Here is an 18,080-nt window from a genome sequence, read left to right on the forward strand (position 1 = left end):
TTGTCAGTGGAGGCTGGCAGAGCCTGGCTCTGCTCACACACCTGGGAGTCCCTCATGAGGGAACCACTCTCCTATCTGCTCTCCCACTACCGAACAGCCAGGTGGAATTGGTTGGAAGAAACATAATTGCAGCTGTCCCCTAGAGTCCCCCAGGAAAAAAAAAAAAAAAACAAATAAGGGAAAGGTTATTGTGGACTGATAACAGCTAGGGAGGCTGGGAACAGTACCTGTTGCCAGGGAGAGTTTGCTCCAGCGCAGGCAGGGCACCTCCAGCCCTGTGGACAGCGCAGAGAAAGGCATCCAGGGGAGGAAGAGCCAGAGCAAGGATGTGAGATGAAGAGCTGCAGAGAGATTGCAGCCAGCCAGACCAGGACTCAGATGGCTGGGGGGGAGATTCAATAAGGTGTTGTGAAAAAACGTTGCATGCATTCATGTAAATAAAACCCTGATCATCTTGCACTGTGTGAGACAGAGGGGGATGATGGCTGAGAGCACAGCTTTGGACACTGGGTAGACTTAGAGAGCTGGTCTGCTGCAGGCTTAGCACATGTGATTTCTTGTGTGCAAATGCATAAAAGGTTTCAGGTGATGGAAACCTCCCTACACCACCTACAGAAAGGGGCAGCTGCAGCCTAGGACAAGGCTCTAGAGCCAGGTGAGATGCTGCCCTGACAAACACACATCCACACTAATTTAGCCCTTGAATTGTGTCCAGCACGGGCTTTTGCTCCCCCATCACTGGCCACAGCCAGGGCGGGCAGGTCACTGCTCAAGGGAAAACAGTGACTAGATGGCCACCGGTGGTGTGACTGTGACTGGGCGCTGACATCAACTCTCAGTTCCCCTCCGTGCTTTAGCCAAGCAAATGCCAGGGCCAGGAGGGGCTCCCCCAGAGCCTGCTGCAGCTCCTCAGCAATGAGCCCACTTTGAGAGCAGGTACCCAGTGTAGAGCTCAACAAAGCCCTGCCAGCAGCAGGGACAAAACAGCCCCTGGGATCAGAATGAATTATGCACAACCTTAAGTATTTTCACGATAGAGGCCTCAGCTCACTGGGTTAAAATACCAGAACAATATAAAACACCTCTACCTCTGGAACACACTGCACTTCATAAAAGTGCCTGGGACCCTGCTGGAGCTAAGCCATTGTCGATAGCCATAAAAAATTGGTTAATAAATCTTCTTCCACTGATGAAATAGCTACTTCACAGCCAGAACTCAACAAATTGAGCATTTCAAAGCAACCTGCTTGACACAAGCCCTGATTTGCACACCAATACAAGCATCCCCAGCCTGGGCAGGACCCTGAGCCTGTTCTGTTCCTCCCTCCCCACTGTCACGGCCAAGTGCCAGGAGGAGATTTAGTGCATCAATATTTTCCTCCCAAGCAACAAGAAGGGGATTTACATAGGCAACCCGCAGACCTTTGGAGTGAAAAAGTCCCAAAAGCAGAGACTAGCCTGGCACTCAGCAGCCACACTGTCACCACTGGCACTGCCGAGGTGACAGTCCCCTGCCCCAAAGTCTCTCCCAGATAATGCTAGTTCATCATAGTGCCTACTTTATTTTGTCATATTGCCTACCTTCTTTTTGGTTGGAAAACAGGTAAAAATTAATGTTAAGAGAAAGGCAAGTGTTCATCACCTTGCTGCTCCACAGACACTGTCCTGAAATTTTAATCTAACAGGTAAAAAAGCAGTTACAGGAGAGGCTTCATTCTTAACATGCTGCCACAACTCAGTATTTTTAAACGCAGCCTATAGCCAAGGGGAATGAAACAATACATTTACTTAAACAATATATTTCATCCAAACAATACATTTCACTCAAACAATGCATGTTCCCAACTGCACAGCTGTTGATATGTTTAAGTAGAGTGATAACTAGAAAGAGGAAAATACTCTAACATTTCAGTTCTAATAAAAAACTTCTTTAAAAATTGAGTCACCCTATTTCATGCCAGTGTGGGCTTTTATGAAGTCAGGGCTGACTTGTTCTCTTCCTTTCTGCCTACCGGGAAAAGAGCAGGGTTCAGCTGGAAGGCAGGACCTGCTTCCAAGGCAGAAATATTTATTCAGTGAAAACTTGCATTTAAATATTGATGTTTCAACAGAACTTACTATTTGCTTAACCAAATGTTATTGATTTGCCTAGACAATCATAACGGGGAATTTTTAGGCCTTTTTAGCAACACTGCATGTTTTAGAAGCAGTGATGAGCAAATCCTAAATTTTTCAAATCCACATGAATTGTGGCTCAGATTTCACAGTAAGTTGTTAGTATTTGGGTTTGCAAGACAGGTGTTTGGCATTTCTAACTCCCTGCTCCCTTTAGGAGACATCAAACTAAGCATTATACTCCTGTAGTCTTGAAAGTTCAAGTCAAGGTGGTTTTTGTTTTGCTTTTCCCCCTGAAGGTCAGCTCAGGATTGAATCCTTTCGTCAAGGTTGGCTGGAGAGCAGAAGGCTCTGTTAATCTGCAGGCACTGCGGCTCCCTCCTGGCTTCCTTCCCTTGCAGTTTGTTTTACTTCAGGATTCACCCCCTGGGATTGTAAAGGCTGCAGATGAGGGTTAGAGGTGAAACAAAGAAAATGAGGTTGGGTGTTTATTTAGAGGGAGACAGAATTCATAATGTTGGAGACACTGGGCCCCTCCCAAGAGATAATCGTAATTTACCTTTCCACCACTTGTTTTTTCCCAGAAATAAAACACAGTGACAGATGCAAAACACTACTTTCTCAAGTAGCTCCTAGAACCAGAACAAGGAAGAGGGTTTTTTCTGCAAAGTGACCAGACACTGGAACAATACAAATATGCTTCCAATGAGCTCCATGAGAGAAAGTACCTGAAAAAAGAAATAAAGGCAACTTTGCCTCCTTCAGAGACTTTATTTTTTTATTAACTCAGCTTGTGCCTGATTTTTTTTTCTTGGTAGATTGCCTTCTTATCACTACCTCTTTTTCATGAGAAGGCCAAATTTTGCTTTCATTTATTCACTGTAGAATGCCACTGACTGGGAGCTAAGGCACATCCCATCTCACACAGACAGCCTGGTGATATATTTTCCCTTCTTCATACCTTATTTTAATTATCACAAGAGCAGCAAGAGAAGGTGCAGATGAATCCATTACACCTAAGAAAAAACTTTGCTCTTTTCTCAGGCTTTTTTTGTTGTTCGGCCTCTAGGGCATCATCCATTTGCAATGAGATCCCTGGATTTACAACAGAGCAAGTGGTTGTACAACAAAAACTGGATTCCGGGGTGCTGATAAGAGAAGAAAAGCGTCCTGCGGCCAGAGCCTGGCCAGTCCCCGCAGCGCCATCCGGCTGGAGGAGCTGATGTCGGGGCTCACGCCAGGCACACAGCGGGTGCAGAGCGAGAGCCGCGCTCAGCGCCGGCAGCGCAGCCCCAGCGCCCGGCTACCAGAAGGGGCTGCTTGCTTTCAAGCTCTCCGCACAGCCTGTAATCACTCAATATTGAAACCAGATTTACAAGCTCTTTAGAGGAGAAGTTTGTGATTTCCAAAGCAGACGCATTTGGTATTTCAGAAAAAGGTCAAGCCCCCTGTGGAGTAAGGGGTTTTTAATAGAATCAGTTCAGCAGGAGTTAAGAGGAGACATACCAACCCAGCGGCTCGCAAAGCCGGGAGAGGCAGAGACACAAGAAAAGCTACAGCCATTATTGTTTTCAGGAAAGAATCAGAGAAAGAGAGAGGCACGGCGTATGCCAAACTAAATCTTGGACATTTGATTTCATTTATTCCAATCCGAGAGACTTTCTCAGTTGGAAATAGAGGGCTGTCCTTACACTCCCCGGCTCGCAGGGGTTTCAAAGAAAGTAGTGCTTGTTTTTGTCTGCAGGAGAAACCTGAGAGTGCTCAGCACAATGGCAAATCCAGGCTCTTAACTCAGATGCATTTAAAAGGATAGCCTTCGATTACTGTCTCACCTCTTCAGCCTCCAGCCCCTGGCCGGGCTCTCCAGCTATGAATACTTGCTGCCTGCCTCACTGGGTTGGGTGAAGTGGCTGTCTAGGACTGCTTTGTTTCATGCTGGTACAGCACCCAGCAGCCGGGAAGCCCAGGGAACATCACTAAGGGCCCTCCTTGTCACAGGAGTACAAATTTTTAAATAGTGCTGGGGCCTGCAGGCTGTATAAGCAGCCACTGCAGAAATACTGGCGATGAAGCTGGCTACTGCTGGCTCCAACGCCCTTTGGACTCTGCAGTCAGTGGTTTCAGTGAAAAGATTTGGGGCTCATTCCATAACTCACATAGCTGCTGCCAGACAGACACCAGAGCTCCTAACACAATTTCCTCAGTGTAAAGGCTTAAAAATAAATTGGAAATCCAGATTTCAAACTCTCCTGGTTTTGGCTGGGATAGAGTTAATTTTCTTCTTAGAAGAAAGCTTGGAAGACTCATAGCCCAGAAACTCCTAGGCCATATCAGCTACCACACCTAAACTCCAAGTACCACCAGGTAACAGAAGCCCAGGAGACAGCTGAGCCAAGCCCCAGCCCCAGCGCTCTGCAGCCCTGCTGCCATGACTGCAGGGGATGGCAAACAAGCTCTTCTTTAAAACATCTCCACAGCAAGGGGCCAATTAGAGCATCCTGGTCTTACTAGCCTTTTAATGGCAAGCATAAATAGGCCCTTATGTATTCAAATCAGCAGCAAATGAGTAGTGAAGGTCACAGGATGCTTAAATGACTATACAACATGCTCCCTCTGATTGCTGGAGAAGGCACTTGAAAGATTTAGCTATTAGATTTTTTTAACTAGTCTAGTTACAGTAACTACTGGGGCAGCTACAGATGATATTTCAGGTTTGTTTCTTTCAGCATCAAGTTCCCAGTCAGCCATTCCCCAAAAAAATACACTTGGCAGAGCAGACAACTGCCCTAGATTTTCAGATCAGTGCAAAGGAAGGGCAGAGTTCTTATAGGAAAGCAGCACTTTGAAAGGTCAGCCAGAAGACCACAGGCCAGATTCCAAGAGAAGTTGTGGCCACGTAAGTTCTTAAACTGCAGCAGCACAAAGAGGTAGAAATTAGATGTAATGCTCTGCCTTAAATGCAACTCTCCAGGCACGCTGAAGTAGTAAGAAGGGTCAGCAGCTTGAGGTACACAGTTGAAACTAATCCTTCTAAACTGCACTTTAGTATTGCGAACATGGGCACAGTGGGACCTTGGCATTCCCAAGGCTCTCACTGCACTTGGCCCACATGAGTGTTTAACTGTAGAGGTAAATTTGCAATTTCAGTACCTCTGTTTGCACAGCCAAGTGACCAACTTATCTCCAACAAGAACCCCACCACATCGTTTAAGTGTACTTTCAGGAACACGAGCCTGTGACTTAGAGGGGCAGTTTTCCTTGCTTACATCCCTTTGCACTTCAGCCTGCACATCCCAAAGCAATCTACCACAGCAAACAGCACATGGGATCAGAGCATTGCTGCGAGGCTGTTATGTACCCCCATGTGTGCTATCCCTTTCTCACTGCTGGCAACAGTAGCACCTCAGCATCATAGCCAGAAGAGGAGGCAGACGCATTTCTAAAGCTTCTTAAAAGCATAGATGGATACTAGACTCATGCCAGGTTTTATCTTCTGAAGCAGAATTTTGGATTCTTCTTTCACCGCAATGTGGCTTCAGCCTTTTAAGCAAGTATACTTTAATTACTGCAAAGTCTAATATAGCAAGGAAAATAAATACAATAAATTCCTTGAATAATCCAGAGGTTGTTTTTAGCAACTAAGCATTGAATAAATGAAATTATAAAGTGGTGCCAACTAGCAGAAGGAGTAAGAAGCAACTAAGTGCACAAACATTGGCCAGGAAAAGCCACCTATACAAGAACAGAAAAGGAGGAGCCAGAGATTAAAGTATGGTGTTGTTTCTTCAGTCCCACACAAAACTAGGAGCATATGATACTTAGTTACATGATAGAAGAGCAAGGCAGATGCTTTCCACTGTGCCCAGAGGGGTTATAAACAGGAAAAAAAAAAAAGCAAATCTAATAGGCAGTGCGGTTTTGGGGTTTCCCTCTCCTCCCTCAAAAAAAGTTCAGGTGTAAAAAGTACAAAAGAAAACAGATCATAGAAACAAGAATTGTGAGACAAGGGAGGAAAACCAGCTATAAAGTATTAGGTGTCACTTTCTGACACATTTTGCACAGAGGAAGTCTTTCTTCATTAACAGAGGAAGAAAAAGCCATCATCACACAAAGCTCTGGAAGAATTCACTGAGGTTATGAATGAAACACAACAGCCAAGAATTAAGGATGTGGGTTCACTGCTACTTGAAGTTAAAAATAAAGCTTCCACCTTCATTCTCAAATAACCACCTAAAGTCCTTTGCAGAGTAGGAAAGAGTCTGCTTTCAGAATCTAAGTGTTATGCGTGGCATTACCATGTACACCTTGATTTGTTTCCTACTGTCAACCACAAGAAAACCCATTTTCCAAAACAGAAATCACAAACAAGTTTCAGAGAAAATATATATATTTTAAAAAATCTTTACAATAAGTCAGGAAACATAGGAGCTTGCATACAGTTTATTATAATAACTCAGTTCTCAGCTCCCTACAGTTCAGATAACCCTGGTGACAGTGTTTACAACTTCCATCTTTTGCTTTCACAACTCTGAAGCAAACAATACATTTGAGTGTATTTTACTCTGTGCAAATAAGACAACTTTTGGAATCCTTCAGAAGAAATATCCAAGATTCTGTTTGCAGAGGTCCTTTGTTTCTCAAAGATGATTTATGAGAGTTTTTGTTTTAAGATAAAGTGCTCCTGTCCAGCAGAACCCAAAGGCCTTCAAGAGTTCAGAGAGTAAGTTTAGCTCAGATTAAAAAATAATTGGTCATACAAATTCCAGCTTCCCATGTCCGCTGTACATTCCCCAGTGGACTAGTGAAAGAATTTTATCATTGCTGAGGTCTGAATGTCTCATTTTATCACAGGTCATGCAGCAGTTCTCGTGACCAGTCACAGGCACCATGCATTCCAAGTCCAATTTTGCCACCTGCCCTTTTTTCGAATGATGTCCATGAAAACTGTAGTGCAAACGAGAGAGCATTTGCTGTCGCTGATCTTGCAGTCTCTTGTTTTCACTCCTGAGCATCCTCAAGGCCAGCATGATAAGGAGCACCAAGATTAGCCCACCAGCTATTGGAACAGCAATTACAGCTGCCCTGAACCATAACTCTTTCGAAGAAGTCAATTCTTGCACCTTGGTGATGAGATTCCTGCTGCTGTCATGTTGATATCTGCTCCCTTGTCCTGCAAAGAGGAAAGATGTGAAGCTTACTTCAGGATTTATAAGTACACTGATTTACATATAAGCATCTCCCTTAAATCCCACACAGACAAGTTTAAGGAGCAACTGCTACACACTGCAGTATCTACAGAAAATAACCCTGTAAAGAAAAGATTTCTAAGTCTGCTTATAACATGGAATTTCTTACCCCAATAGTCAGTTTAACTAGGAACACCACTCCCACTGACTTGGACATCATATCAAGATGGCAATAGAAACTTCCAATATTAATGCAGACAAAAAAGCTAATTGGCTGAGATGTTCCCCTGCACCCAGCCACCCACTTCTCCATCTGGTGTTTCCACTTACATTAACAACTAAACCAATAACATCAGAGGCATAAGGTTTTGACTGTAGCTGGCCTTATGGCCAGAAGAGGGGTTTCACTGAAGCTTTATTGCCCTACCTGAAGCATCACCCCTGGAAGGAGACAAAACATCATGTAATCCTCTGTAATTGCACATATCTTCATGACAGCATTCCAATGTGGACATGGTGGTGGTGCCAGAGTGGTTTTGTGCTTGTTTGGCTTGGCAGATATCAGCTGTGCTTGCAATAGAGTCCAAGCAGCCATGAGTAAGTGGGGAATGTGTATTCTGAGGATCAAGCAGTCTGGAGAAGCAGGCACTAAGCTCAGATTTGCACATATAGCCAGTTGCAACACAGTGTGCAGCATCACAGTAGCATCTGATTTCACCTAAAAAACAAAAAATGTGCAAGAAAGGTAAGAATTTGGTCCTCTAAGGACACCTCACCATATATCCTTATTAGCTACACGCATCACACAACCAAACCCGGTGCCAGTTTTGAGATGATTCTCTAGGCTGTAGAGCCAAAAGAGCTGGGGCTGTTCCCTTCCCATCACTGTACAGCGCCTGCCTCTTGAAACTTTAATCCTTGTAAACGCCTTGGGGCACTTGCTTTAATGACTACTACTACAGTCCTTTGAATTAAAGCAAAAGCATTTCACTAAAACAGGGACTGGGGGAGGGCATGCGTGGGGGGGGGGTGTTTTCCAAGGTAAATAACTAACAATTTTATAGTTACTTCCACTCGCTGTAGCAGTTGCATTTAAGCACATTTAAAGTGAAATACCAGTTCTAAAAGCAACACACACTTTCAGTTTAGAAGAAAGTCACATCTATGTTTTTAATCATTACTTCAGGAACAGCATTCTATTTTTATAAAAGTAACATTTCTTTTAATTGCACGTAAGAACACAACAAAAATACCAGGCTTAAATATTTATGTGACAAATGAAAAAGAAAAACACGGAACTGCTGAATTGTTTATTACCCCTCAATACCACCCCAAAATTTAAAAGGGTTAACTAACACCTTATAAAGCTATTAGCTAAAACCATTACCATCTAAGTCTGTCAGGTTTTACTGTGTACAACTGAGCAACTATTTCTAATTTCTACAGAAAGAGAAAATCTTTAGCTAGTTCTTCATGCAAAAATTATAGAACAAAAATGTTCCAGTTTATAATTATTCTGCTCACCAGAGACAATGACTCTCAACTCAAATGTGAAGTTTCTTAATGGAGTGAAACTGCAAGGCTAAAGGCTCCCCCTTGCCTCTCCCCAGTTTCACATGCAGTAGAAAAGAGGAAACACTTAAGACTGAAAATCCTCTACCAGCTCTATGAAAAATATCAGGAAACCTCAAAAATTCCTGAAGGAAGCGATAAAAAAGTTCCCTTCATAAAATTCTTCATTTCGTGCTCTCCAAACTGCTCTGGTATGAATTAAACATGTCCTGTGCTGTAGCAAAAACATACTCTTTCTAGGCAAGTTGCAACTCAAACATAATTCAATGTCCCATCGAGCCAAGGTTTAAGAGGAAGCCAAATTTTGAGACATCCTTGGAAGAATGGACTTAAAGCTACTTCTGGTGTGCCTACTGTACTTGCCACCATAGTAGCAGCAAGGCTTTCAAAGTGGACTGAAGAGTCAGATGTCTTCCTCTGACAGTCTGCATTCCGAAAAAATAAATCTCCAGGCTTTCCTGCTGCCACCCCTTCTTATGATGTTACCTACCACCTACATCTAAAAAAAACCCTGTTCTGTAAGATGTTAAAATCATCCCAAACAAGTTAGCTTCCCCTCGCTTGGGCTACCTTAATACTTTCCCCAAAATGCTACTGCAGGCTCCAGGCCTTGAAGTTCCCGCTGCTCTTTAATAACTCTACTTAATAGAAGCCAAATGATGGAGTGTCTCACTGTCTCCAGTCCAATTCCCTTGGGGTTTCAGACCAAGTAACCTAATTTTTCATGAATTCACACTCACTGTCATCCAGCATGTTACAGAAAAAAAGACTCAATTTTCTAAGCATTCTATATGAGGTCTCCCCCCTACCCCTCTGAAAAAAAATAGCTTTCATAATTTTTGCACTGTTAAGTGCAAGATACAAACATGGCACAGTACCAAAGCTGACTGCTCTTTCATGAGCCTCAGCACAATACGGGAATAAAGAGAAATAATACACATACTTCCATTTTATACAATCACTGCTTATACAATCACGTTAAAAAATCTACATGTTATTGCCCTAAGACAATCTTTTAAACAAAATCTGTCAGGCTAGTCATCAGGTTAATTCAACTGCTTTTTAATTAAAGCCACGTTTTCAGTGAAACAAAATGAACTTTGTATTACTGTATTTCTGTCAATTCATAAAGTTTCTTCCTGTGCTGTGCAAAAGGCCAGAAAGGGTATTTAGTATTTTGAAAGAGCGAACAATGCCCTTCTGTTCCCTCCTCTTTCTTGTTACTGTATATAGCTATTAAAGAAAAATGTCTGCTTTTAGTCAAGATGGCTACAGGAGAGACTGCAGGCTTCTCTTAAAGCTTTTGAAGTCAACAGCAGCCAGGAGTCTGTGATCCCCTAATTATATCATTATCAGGCACATAGTTTCAGTATCTGCGACTTCACATCACTCAGTCACTCCCTGTTCTGCCCGCTTTGATGGGGCCAGCAGGCTCCCCCCTGCACGCTGCAAGGCTGTTATTTAGGGTTAATTACAGCCTTCCTCCCAAAATAAATAAATACCGTCGCACATCACCACCACGCTAACTTATCCTTTACCCTCCTCCCCGGAGCACGACGATCACCGGCAGCCAGCGGGTCGCCTCTGCCCCCGAGGGCGCTCCCCGGGCGGCCAGACCACGGAGCACAGCCCCCAGAGCCCCCGGCGAGAGCTCAGCCACCCCCCAGAGCCCCCGGCGAGAGCTCAGCCACCCCCCAGAGCCCCCGGCGAGAGCTCAGCCCCCCTCAGCGAGCACAGCCCCCAGAGCCCCCGCGGACGGGCACAGCCCCCAGAGCCCCCGCGGCCGGGCACAGCCCCCGGCGCGGCTGTCGCGCCCGGCACCGGCGGCCAGGTGGGAGGGGAGGGACCCGGGGCGGCCGGCACAGGCCCGGCGGCTCCGCCAGCTCCGCTCGCCGCGGGGTCCCGAGGCAGTGCCGGGCCCGGCCGGCTCGGGCGGCAGCTCCCGGGCCCCTCGCCCCGCCGGCACGGCCCCCGCGGACCGCCAGCCCCGCAGGCACCCCGCCGCAGCCCCTCACCTCTGGTGAGCAGGACGGCCATGGCGCACAGCTCCAGTTGCAGCCAGATGAAGATGTAGCTGGAATGGCGATCCATTTACCCGGCGCAGCTCGCCGCAGCCCGCAGCACAGGCACGGCCGAGCCGCCGTCTCCCGCCCCTGCCCCGCCGGAGCGCCGAAGAGCCGCTCGCCCGTGGGCAGAGCCGTGGTGCGGCCACCGCTGCGGCGGCGGGCCAGGGGACGGCCGCGGCTCTGCGCCCTTCCCTCGCAGCTCCGCCGCAGGAGCAGCAGCAGGAGCGGCGCGCTGGCGGGGCCCGGCGGGCGCTGCCTCACTGACACGGCGGCGGCGGCGCCCGCCCCGTAAATACGGCCCGCGCCGGGCGCCGCCGGGCCCCGCCCCGCCGGCCCTGCCCCGCCCCGCCTTCCCATTGGCTGCACCGGCCGCGAGTGGGCGGGGACTCGTTCCGCCCCGGCCCCGCGCCGTGACCCGCGCCCCGCGCGCGGCGCCCCCGGGCGGCGGCGGCGGCGGCGGGAGCCGTGGGGGCCGCGATCGGCCGCGATCGGATCGGCCGCGGGCTCTGAGCGCCCGGACCCCGAGCCTGCCGGCAGAGCGCCTGCTGGCCGAACCGAGCGCCCGCGCTCGCCGCCTTAGGTTCGGGGCTCTGCGGGGACGGGGGAACGGGCGCCGCCGGCTCCCCGAGGTAATTTCCTACGGAGGCAGCAGCGCGGGGTTCCACTAAAAAACATCGTGTTCTGACTGCGAATGCGGCGGAGGCATGATGGATGCATGGATGCATGGATGGATGGATGGATGGATGGATGGATGGATGGATGGGCTGCCCGCAGCCCCATGTCGCGACGACGGGCAGCACCGGAGCGGAACGAGGCAGCGGCCGACCCCTCCCGCCCGCGACCGCTGTCCCGGCGCTAACGCCGGCCCTGCCTGTCCGCTCCGGGCTCGCAGGGCTGCGCGGGGGTGCAGAGGTGTTGCCCGAGCGGGAACAGCGGTAGTTCCACTGCAGCCGGGGCTTTTCCCCGAGGTTCTGGAAATCCTGCGCTTGGGCTTGGCGCAGCGCGGAGCCCGCAGCCACCGGCTGGAGCCGCGGTGCAGCCGGGCTGTCCATGCCCGGCCCCACGCCGGTGCCCACCCTGCGGCTCGGGGGCTCCTGCGTCTCGCACTCAGCCCGCAGGGTCTCACCCGCTGCTGTCACATCCACGCAGCCTGTGGTACAGAGCTATTAGCGAATATACCCTGCAGTAACTATTCCTAACTATTCTCCTTCCAGTATTTCGTTTCCAAGAACAGCTGTTGGGGATGGAAGCACGAGCTGGTGTTCTATCACTGAGCTCCGATACAGCTCCTGTGGATCCTGTTTAGCTTGGACAGTTTTCCTTCACATATTGGTCCTTAAAAAAAATGTGCCTCTTAATTAAAATTTCTTTGCTAACTTAGTTTTCTTCTTTCTTTGTTCATTACATTTTATAAGCCTTGATTTCTACAGCACAGATTGTTTCCCATTTATGAGCAAAATGCTTTACATATTTGGGTCCACTACTAGTATTAAAGCTGTTGGATAATGCGTAGATAATAATAAAAAATTAGAGAATTTTCATTTGAAATTTTTTGTGAGACTTTAAAGACATTTCCAATAGGGGATATAATACCTCATGTCGGAGACATTCCTCCCTGAAAGAGAAAGGAGGAAATATGAAATCTGAGATTGAGATAACTCCAGTTTACTTTGGCAGAGAGGAACAGACTGGATCTCAGGCTAATTAGTGCTGATGCCATCACATGTTATAATGGTTTTACTGTGAGTCTTGTGATTTGCATATGTATAAGATAGATACACGTGTGCTGCACTGCAGTCTTTACACTTATGTTAGACATATTTGCACTCCACCACAAAGTAATTTGCTAATTCTTGTTTCTGTTTTGAAATTACAAAAACAGCGAGAACAGCCAAGTCATATCTCCCAGTCTGGCACCGGCTATCAGACACTCATTTGCAAACATACAAAATATCATTCATTATAACTTAGAATCATTACAGCAACATGTGCAATTCTGCTTCTCCTGTTCCTATCAATGGTGACAAGCGCATTTAACAGATCTCATTTGTTACATGCAGTACCGACAGACTGGAAATGGCTTTTATTCATGGAGCCACATTACTGCACTAAGTAACATGAGAGACTCCCTGAGTATTATAAACATCCTGGCCAAGGGAGCACAGACAGACTAACCAGAGGGCAATGTGCTTGAGATCAGTTCTGAACAGCAAATTTCATTGACAGCTGTCAGCTTTGAATTGTAAGGTACAATTTACTGTAAAAAAAGTTCTATTTCTGTATGCTACAAGTGTGCATGAAGTATCAAAAGTGAGGGAGGGACAGCAGGGATCACTACCCAGCCTTAGTTCCCCCGAAAGCAACTAAAGACCCTTTAGTAAACCTGCGGATCAAGTCAGTGTCAGGAGGGTTTGACCGATTTACTGTGTCTCTTCACTCTCTGGTACACTGTTCAGAGAGACATGCAAGGTTTGTGTGGGGTCCTCTGACAGACTATAACATAAACAAGATAATTCAGCTTCTGCAGTGCTAATTTGCTTTTGTTTTAGAGACAAGAGCTAACAGGGCCAGATTGGCCTGTAAAAAAGGGACAGGAGACAGACCCAGCACAAAGCAATAATAACAACATGTTCTGCAACCAGAAGGAATGTGGGATAATGACTACAAGGAACCATCAAGGAAAGCGTCAGGAGCCTGGGGCCGCATTACGTGTCTCCAGCAGCCATGGGAGAGCAGCCTAAAGCCTCCACTTGAACGGACTGCAGAGTCTGTAGTCAGAGCCCGCAGAGCACAGGGCTGCTCCCTCCCACCAGATACGGTGAAAGCCTTTGAAGCCAACATGAACACAAGGACCTGGTTGCAAAATCAGCCTCTGGGCGCCTCACGGAAAGGGACTGCTTTGGGCAGCATCTCACAGGAGCACGTTCTCTGCATCAGCTCAAAGCTCTGTCACAGATGCAGAATTTTGTCTTTAAGAAGAAATTGCCAACTAAAACAAGAGATACATCCAACGAATTTTTGCAGGCCACACAGATGCTGGTTTGATTCTTTTACTTCATTTCACAAGCCAATAGTTGCAGTGCCAAGTTTTTGGCAGGAGGACTTTAGAACTGACAAGTCCTTCTAAAAGACCAATGTCCTGAACTATTCCAGACCAGGATTTCTCCTATCAGGCAAGCAACAGCTCAGGACAGCACCTGCTCTCCTCTACAATCACATTCCAGAAAAGGCTCGCTATTTCCCACGTGGAGCATGTAAGCAGTGCAGCCATGTAAGAGTCTTCTTCCGAATGTCAGGGTGCAGTCCATCCAGTGAAAAGCCAAATCACATCCATCACCTTCTCCAGAATCTCTGTGTGCCTGAGAGTCCCAGCACAGGCAAGAGAGGATGGCTGCTGTGAGGGTTTTAGGCCTTTCCTGCATCAAGGAGGAAAATAAAACAAGCCAAGACAGAAGTCAGCCTGGCAGAATTTTCTAAGTACAGAACTATGAGCAAGAGAAAAGCTCTTCTCTGGCTATGGGAACCCAGATTTAGAAAATTCAACTTCCTCCTATTGTTTTGCTTCTTTCATATATTCTCTTTTCACATGAATTGGCATAAATGCCTGTCCCTGCTGTTACTGCCTAGTGTTTATGTGCCACCACAGCAGCCTATCTGCAAAACAAAGTTACAACTTCAGCCTGCAGGTGCCCCTGATTTAGGTAACTCACCCCAGAAAAACAGTTTGGAATCACAGATAATTCTTTCATCTGACACCTTTGAACATTATCATGAATTCCTCACCCCTCTATAAACTTTCATGCCATGCTGTCAACTCACCACCATTTCCACCAAATGATTGAATGTAACACTCCTGTCGATTTCTAGCAAAAAGCCCTGTGTTTTCACAGTATGATTCTCTTATTTGAACTTTTCAACAACAAATCCACACCCCCCCCAAAAAAAAAAAAAATTAGGCAAAAATAAAAATTTATTAGAGGATGCAATATGGAAATCCTTTCTACAATCACCTCTCTAGCCAAGACATTGCTGCAGCCTGTCCTGGGGAGACCCACATTCCTCAGGGAGATGAGGATTTGCATAGTGCTGGATCTGCTTGCACACACCAGCATTTGTCAGTACTGCCACATCGGATGCTCTTAGCAAAGAAAGGTTAATACTGCTGCTTTGGAGTAATTTCAATTGGTGTCAAAAGCAACATTTGCACAACATATCCATTCCTTTTTTCACCTTGCAGTTATGATTCAGCTGGGAATTTCTCATTTGGAAATGATGTGAAGTTAAAAGCATTGGGACTGTTTAAAGCATCTTTGGAGCAACATTAATCGGAGTAGTTTGGGGGTTTTTGTTAACTGCTTAACACTAGCCAACAAACAACCATTGCTTTTTGAGTTGCTTTGCTAGCATTTGGGATATGATACACAAATCTAATTCTACAGAATTATATTTATTTATGCTGATTATTGCCTTTGAAAAAATAATTAAGGCTTAAACTAGCTTAGCTTGGCATAAAAGCCAGGGGGCAGGGAACATAATGTGACTGTGCAATCCTTTCGGCTCCCCACTTCAGGGTCTGGCCATGGATTTCCTGAAGCAAGTAGCCATTTCAGGATCTAAGGCTATGCAGATCCCAAAGGCTGGCTCCTCCAGCCACTCCCCTGTGACAAACAGGCTGCTGAGCAGGTTCCCTCAAGGTTAACAACTCCCAAGGAGCTTTATCCCTGTAACTGGGGCAGTTCAAGGAGGTGGACATAGGCCTGCATATTAGTCCCTGCTCATTTTCAGCAGCAATTAGCGTGTCCCCAGTGAAACCCAATTACCCTCAAACTGAAGGAGGGGAGCACCGTTCCAGAGATTATCAATGATACATGCTCACCTAAAATAAGTAGGAAACCAGACTAGTGTCTATGTCGCAGGATCCACCTCTCCATGCACGTGATATATTATCCAGATGGCACCAGTCTGCATCCCCCTCAGACACAGGACATGATAAAGAGACCCTACTTAAGAGGCCCAGAAAGTGAAGCATTTCCTGTCATGCTCATCACTTTACTCTTTTTCTTTTTTTTTTCATTTAAAACTAATCCTCCCTCCCCCAAGCGAGCTGCACTCCTACTCCTCCCAATCAATAGGGCGATTTGCATTTATCCTCCTGGAGGCATCGCTCCTAGAATCGGGGCCAGAGCGATCCAATCGATAGGAGAAAGCTGGAGCAAGACTGGAAGAGAAGCAGCAGAGAGATTTCCCCGAGGGAGAAATGCAAAACACTGGAGAGAGGCAACAATTATTGTAATTGAAGGTAATGAGGCCGAGGCGCCAGCCCCAGCCCTGCTTAACATCATTCAATACAAAGCGAGACGCACATGAAGGAGACGGCCCGAGCCCGGCCGGCCCCGCGGCGGCCCAGCCCGGCTCCCGCACCCCGCCCGGCCCCGCACCCCGCCCGGCTCCCGCCCGCAGCGGGACAGGCTGCTGCATCTGGGAGAGCCACTCTGCACCTGACTGCTGCCGGCGCCCCAGAGACCTCCTTTCCCTTTCCCTTTCCTTAGGAGACTCCGTGTCTGTAAAATTCTCCGTGTGTTTATTGTCACCGTGCGGTGAAAGTCGCGCGCTGAGCCCCAAATCCATCGGCCGGGGCCCAGCGCCGTCCTGTCCTGAGGCGGGACAGGATCAGCCCCAGCCCCTTAACCTTCAGCCATCCCTGCCCGCACCCTCACGCCGCCGCAGGGAGGTGTGGGGTGCGACTGCCCGGGAGGAGAGAGGGGATGCTGGGGAGGAGCTGCGGCTGTGCCGGGGCACGGTGCGGGTGGTTCGGTGCCTCTGTCCCTGTGCCCGGCCTGACCTCGGAGCAGAGCTCGCACCGGCTTGAGGCGAGGGGTCTGCGCTGGACGCGCTCAGCTGCGCCTTCGCCTTGGATCCCTCGGGCACAGAGCCTCGGCCGCCGGGGGGTCAGGGAGGCACCATCACCGGGGCAGGCTTTTAGAACTCTCCCCGACATTGAGGCAGCCGGGCCGGCGCGGGGGGAGCCTCAGGGGCGGCCGGAGCCCCAGAGGCGGCCGGAGCCCCAGAGGCGGCCGGAGCCTCAGGGGCGGCCGGAGCCCCGGCGCGGCTGCGGGCGGGCGGCGCTCCCCGTCCGGCTCAGCGCGGGCACCTCTTGCCCTCTGCCGGCACAGCCAGGAAACTGTCCCCTGCCAGGGCAGGGCGGAGAGGTGAGTTCTCACATCAACGTCTACCCCAGCCACATCCTGCACACAGGAGTTAACATCCAGGATTCAGCCATCACCTTCTGAAACATCCATGTAAAGGTGTTACATGTCAGGATTTATAAACGGTACCTAAAAAGTCAAGCACCACCTATCAGATCTGAGTTATCAGGTGTCTAGAGATAAGGAATGGCAAATATTAGGAATTTGCTTTAGATCCCAAGTATGAGAAACCGTAAGTTACGTCCTGTCACAGCATAATGTCTGGGTGGGGGAGAAAAGCTGACACTAGACATGACCAAAAAACCCTGGAAATCAAGCATCACTGTAGCAGGACAGAACATATAGTTCAAGTAACATTTCTACCAGAAAGCTATAGTTTGGATATAGGACGTGTAGTGAAATACTCATGTTTGCCAGTGAAACCAGAGCCTCTTTTGAATAAGAGCTTATGGCCTAACCAAGAGTCTCAGGCTGATATTTGCACATGCAAGACAGACTGTACATGAGTCTGAACACAAACACCAGTTCCTTGGAGGACTTATCCCAACCCTTGGAAGACTTACCCCCAGCAGTCAAACCCTGAGTGCCCTGCAGGGCCTGGGGGCTATGTGAGACTGTTCTACACTCTTGCAAATCTATTGTCAGCAGCCCCTTCACAACAGCAGCTCTAAAAGCTTTTGATGCAGATAAAGAAACTCTCCAGAGATACATTACTTTGTATTAGTCAATATTTATTGCTCCAGCTCTATTTTCTGAGTCGTGTATTTCAGAGCCAAATACCAGAGCCAAGGCAGTCAATTCAAGTCAGGAAAGCCTGCATACATTGTAACAGGCTGGAGTCTCAGCTACTTAAATAGGCAGCACTTTGCCAGATTGCACCAAGCTCCAGTTCTGACAGACATTTATAAATACAGGAGAAAAAACTGAAGGCAGAG

General features: G+C 47.8%; 1 protein-coding gene and 1 long non-coding RNA gene across 2 annotated transcripts; one reads left to right on the forward strand and one right to left on the reverse strand.

Annotated features, from left to right (window-relative positions):
- Nucleotides 1-6,489: 6,489 nt before the first annotated feature.
- On the reverse strand, nucleotides 6,490-11,200 carry BAMBI (BMP and activin membrane bound inhibitor). The gene is given in 3 exon segments (NM_001245452.1): nucleotides 6,490-7,285; nucleotides 7,729-8,019; nucleotides 10,889-11,200. Coding segments are annotated over 3 exon segments (786 nt in total). The 5' UTR covers nucleotides 10,965-11,200; the 3' UTR covers nucleotides 6,490-6,866.
- Nucleotides 11,201-11,382: 182 nt separating this feature from the next.
- Nucleotides 11,383-12,317, forward strand: LOC115493644 (uncharacterized). Its single transcript, XR_003958490.4, has 2 exons — nucleotides 11,383-11,568; nucleotides 12,154-12,317. It is a non-coding gene; the product is annotated as an uncharacterized lncRNA (long non-coding RNA).
- Nucleotides 12,318-18,080: the final 5,763 nt, after the last annotated feature.

Source organism: Taeniopygia guttata, chromosome 2 (genome assembly GCF_048771995.1).
Source record: "Taeniopygia guttata chromosome 2, bTaeGut7.mat, whole genome shotgun sequence".
NCBI lineage: Eukaryota > Metazoa > Chordata > Aves > Passeriformes > Estrildidae > Taeniopygia > Taeniopygia guttata.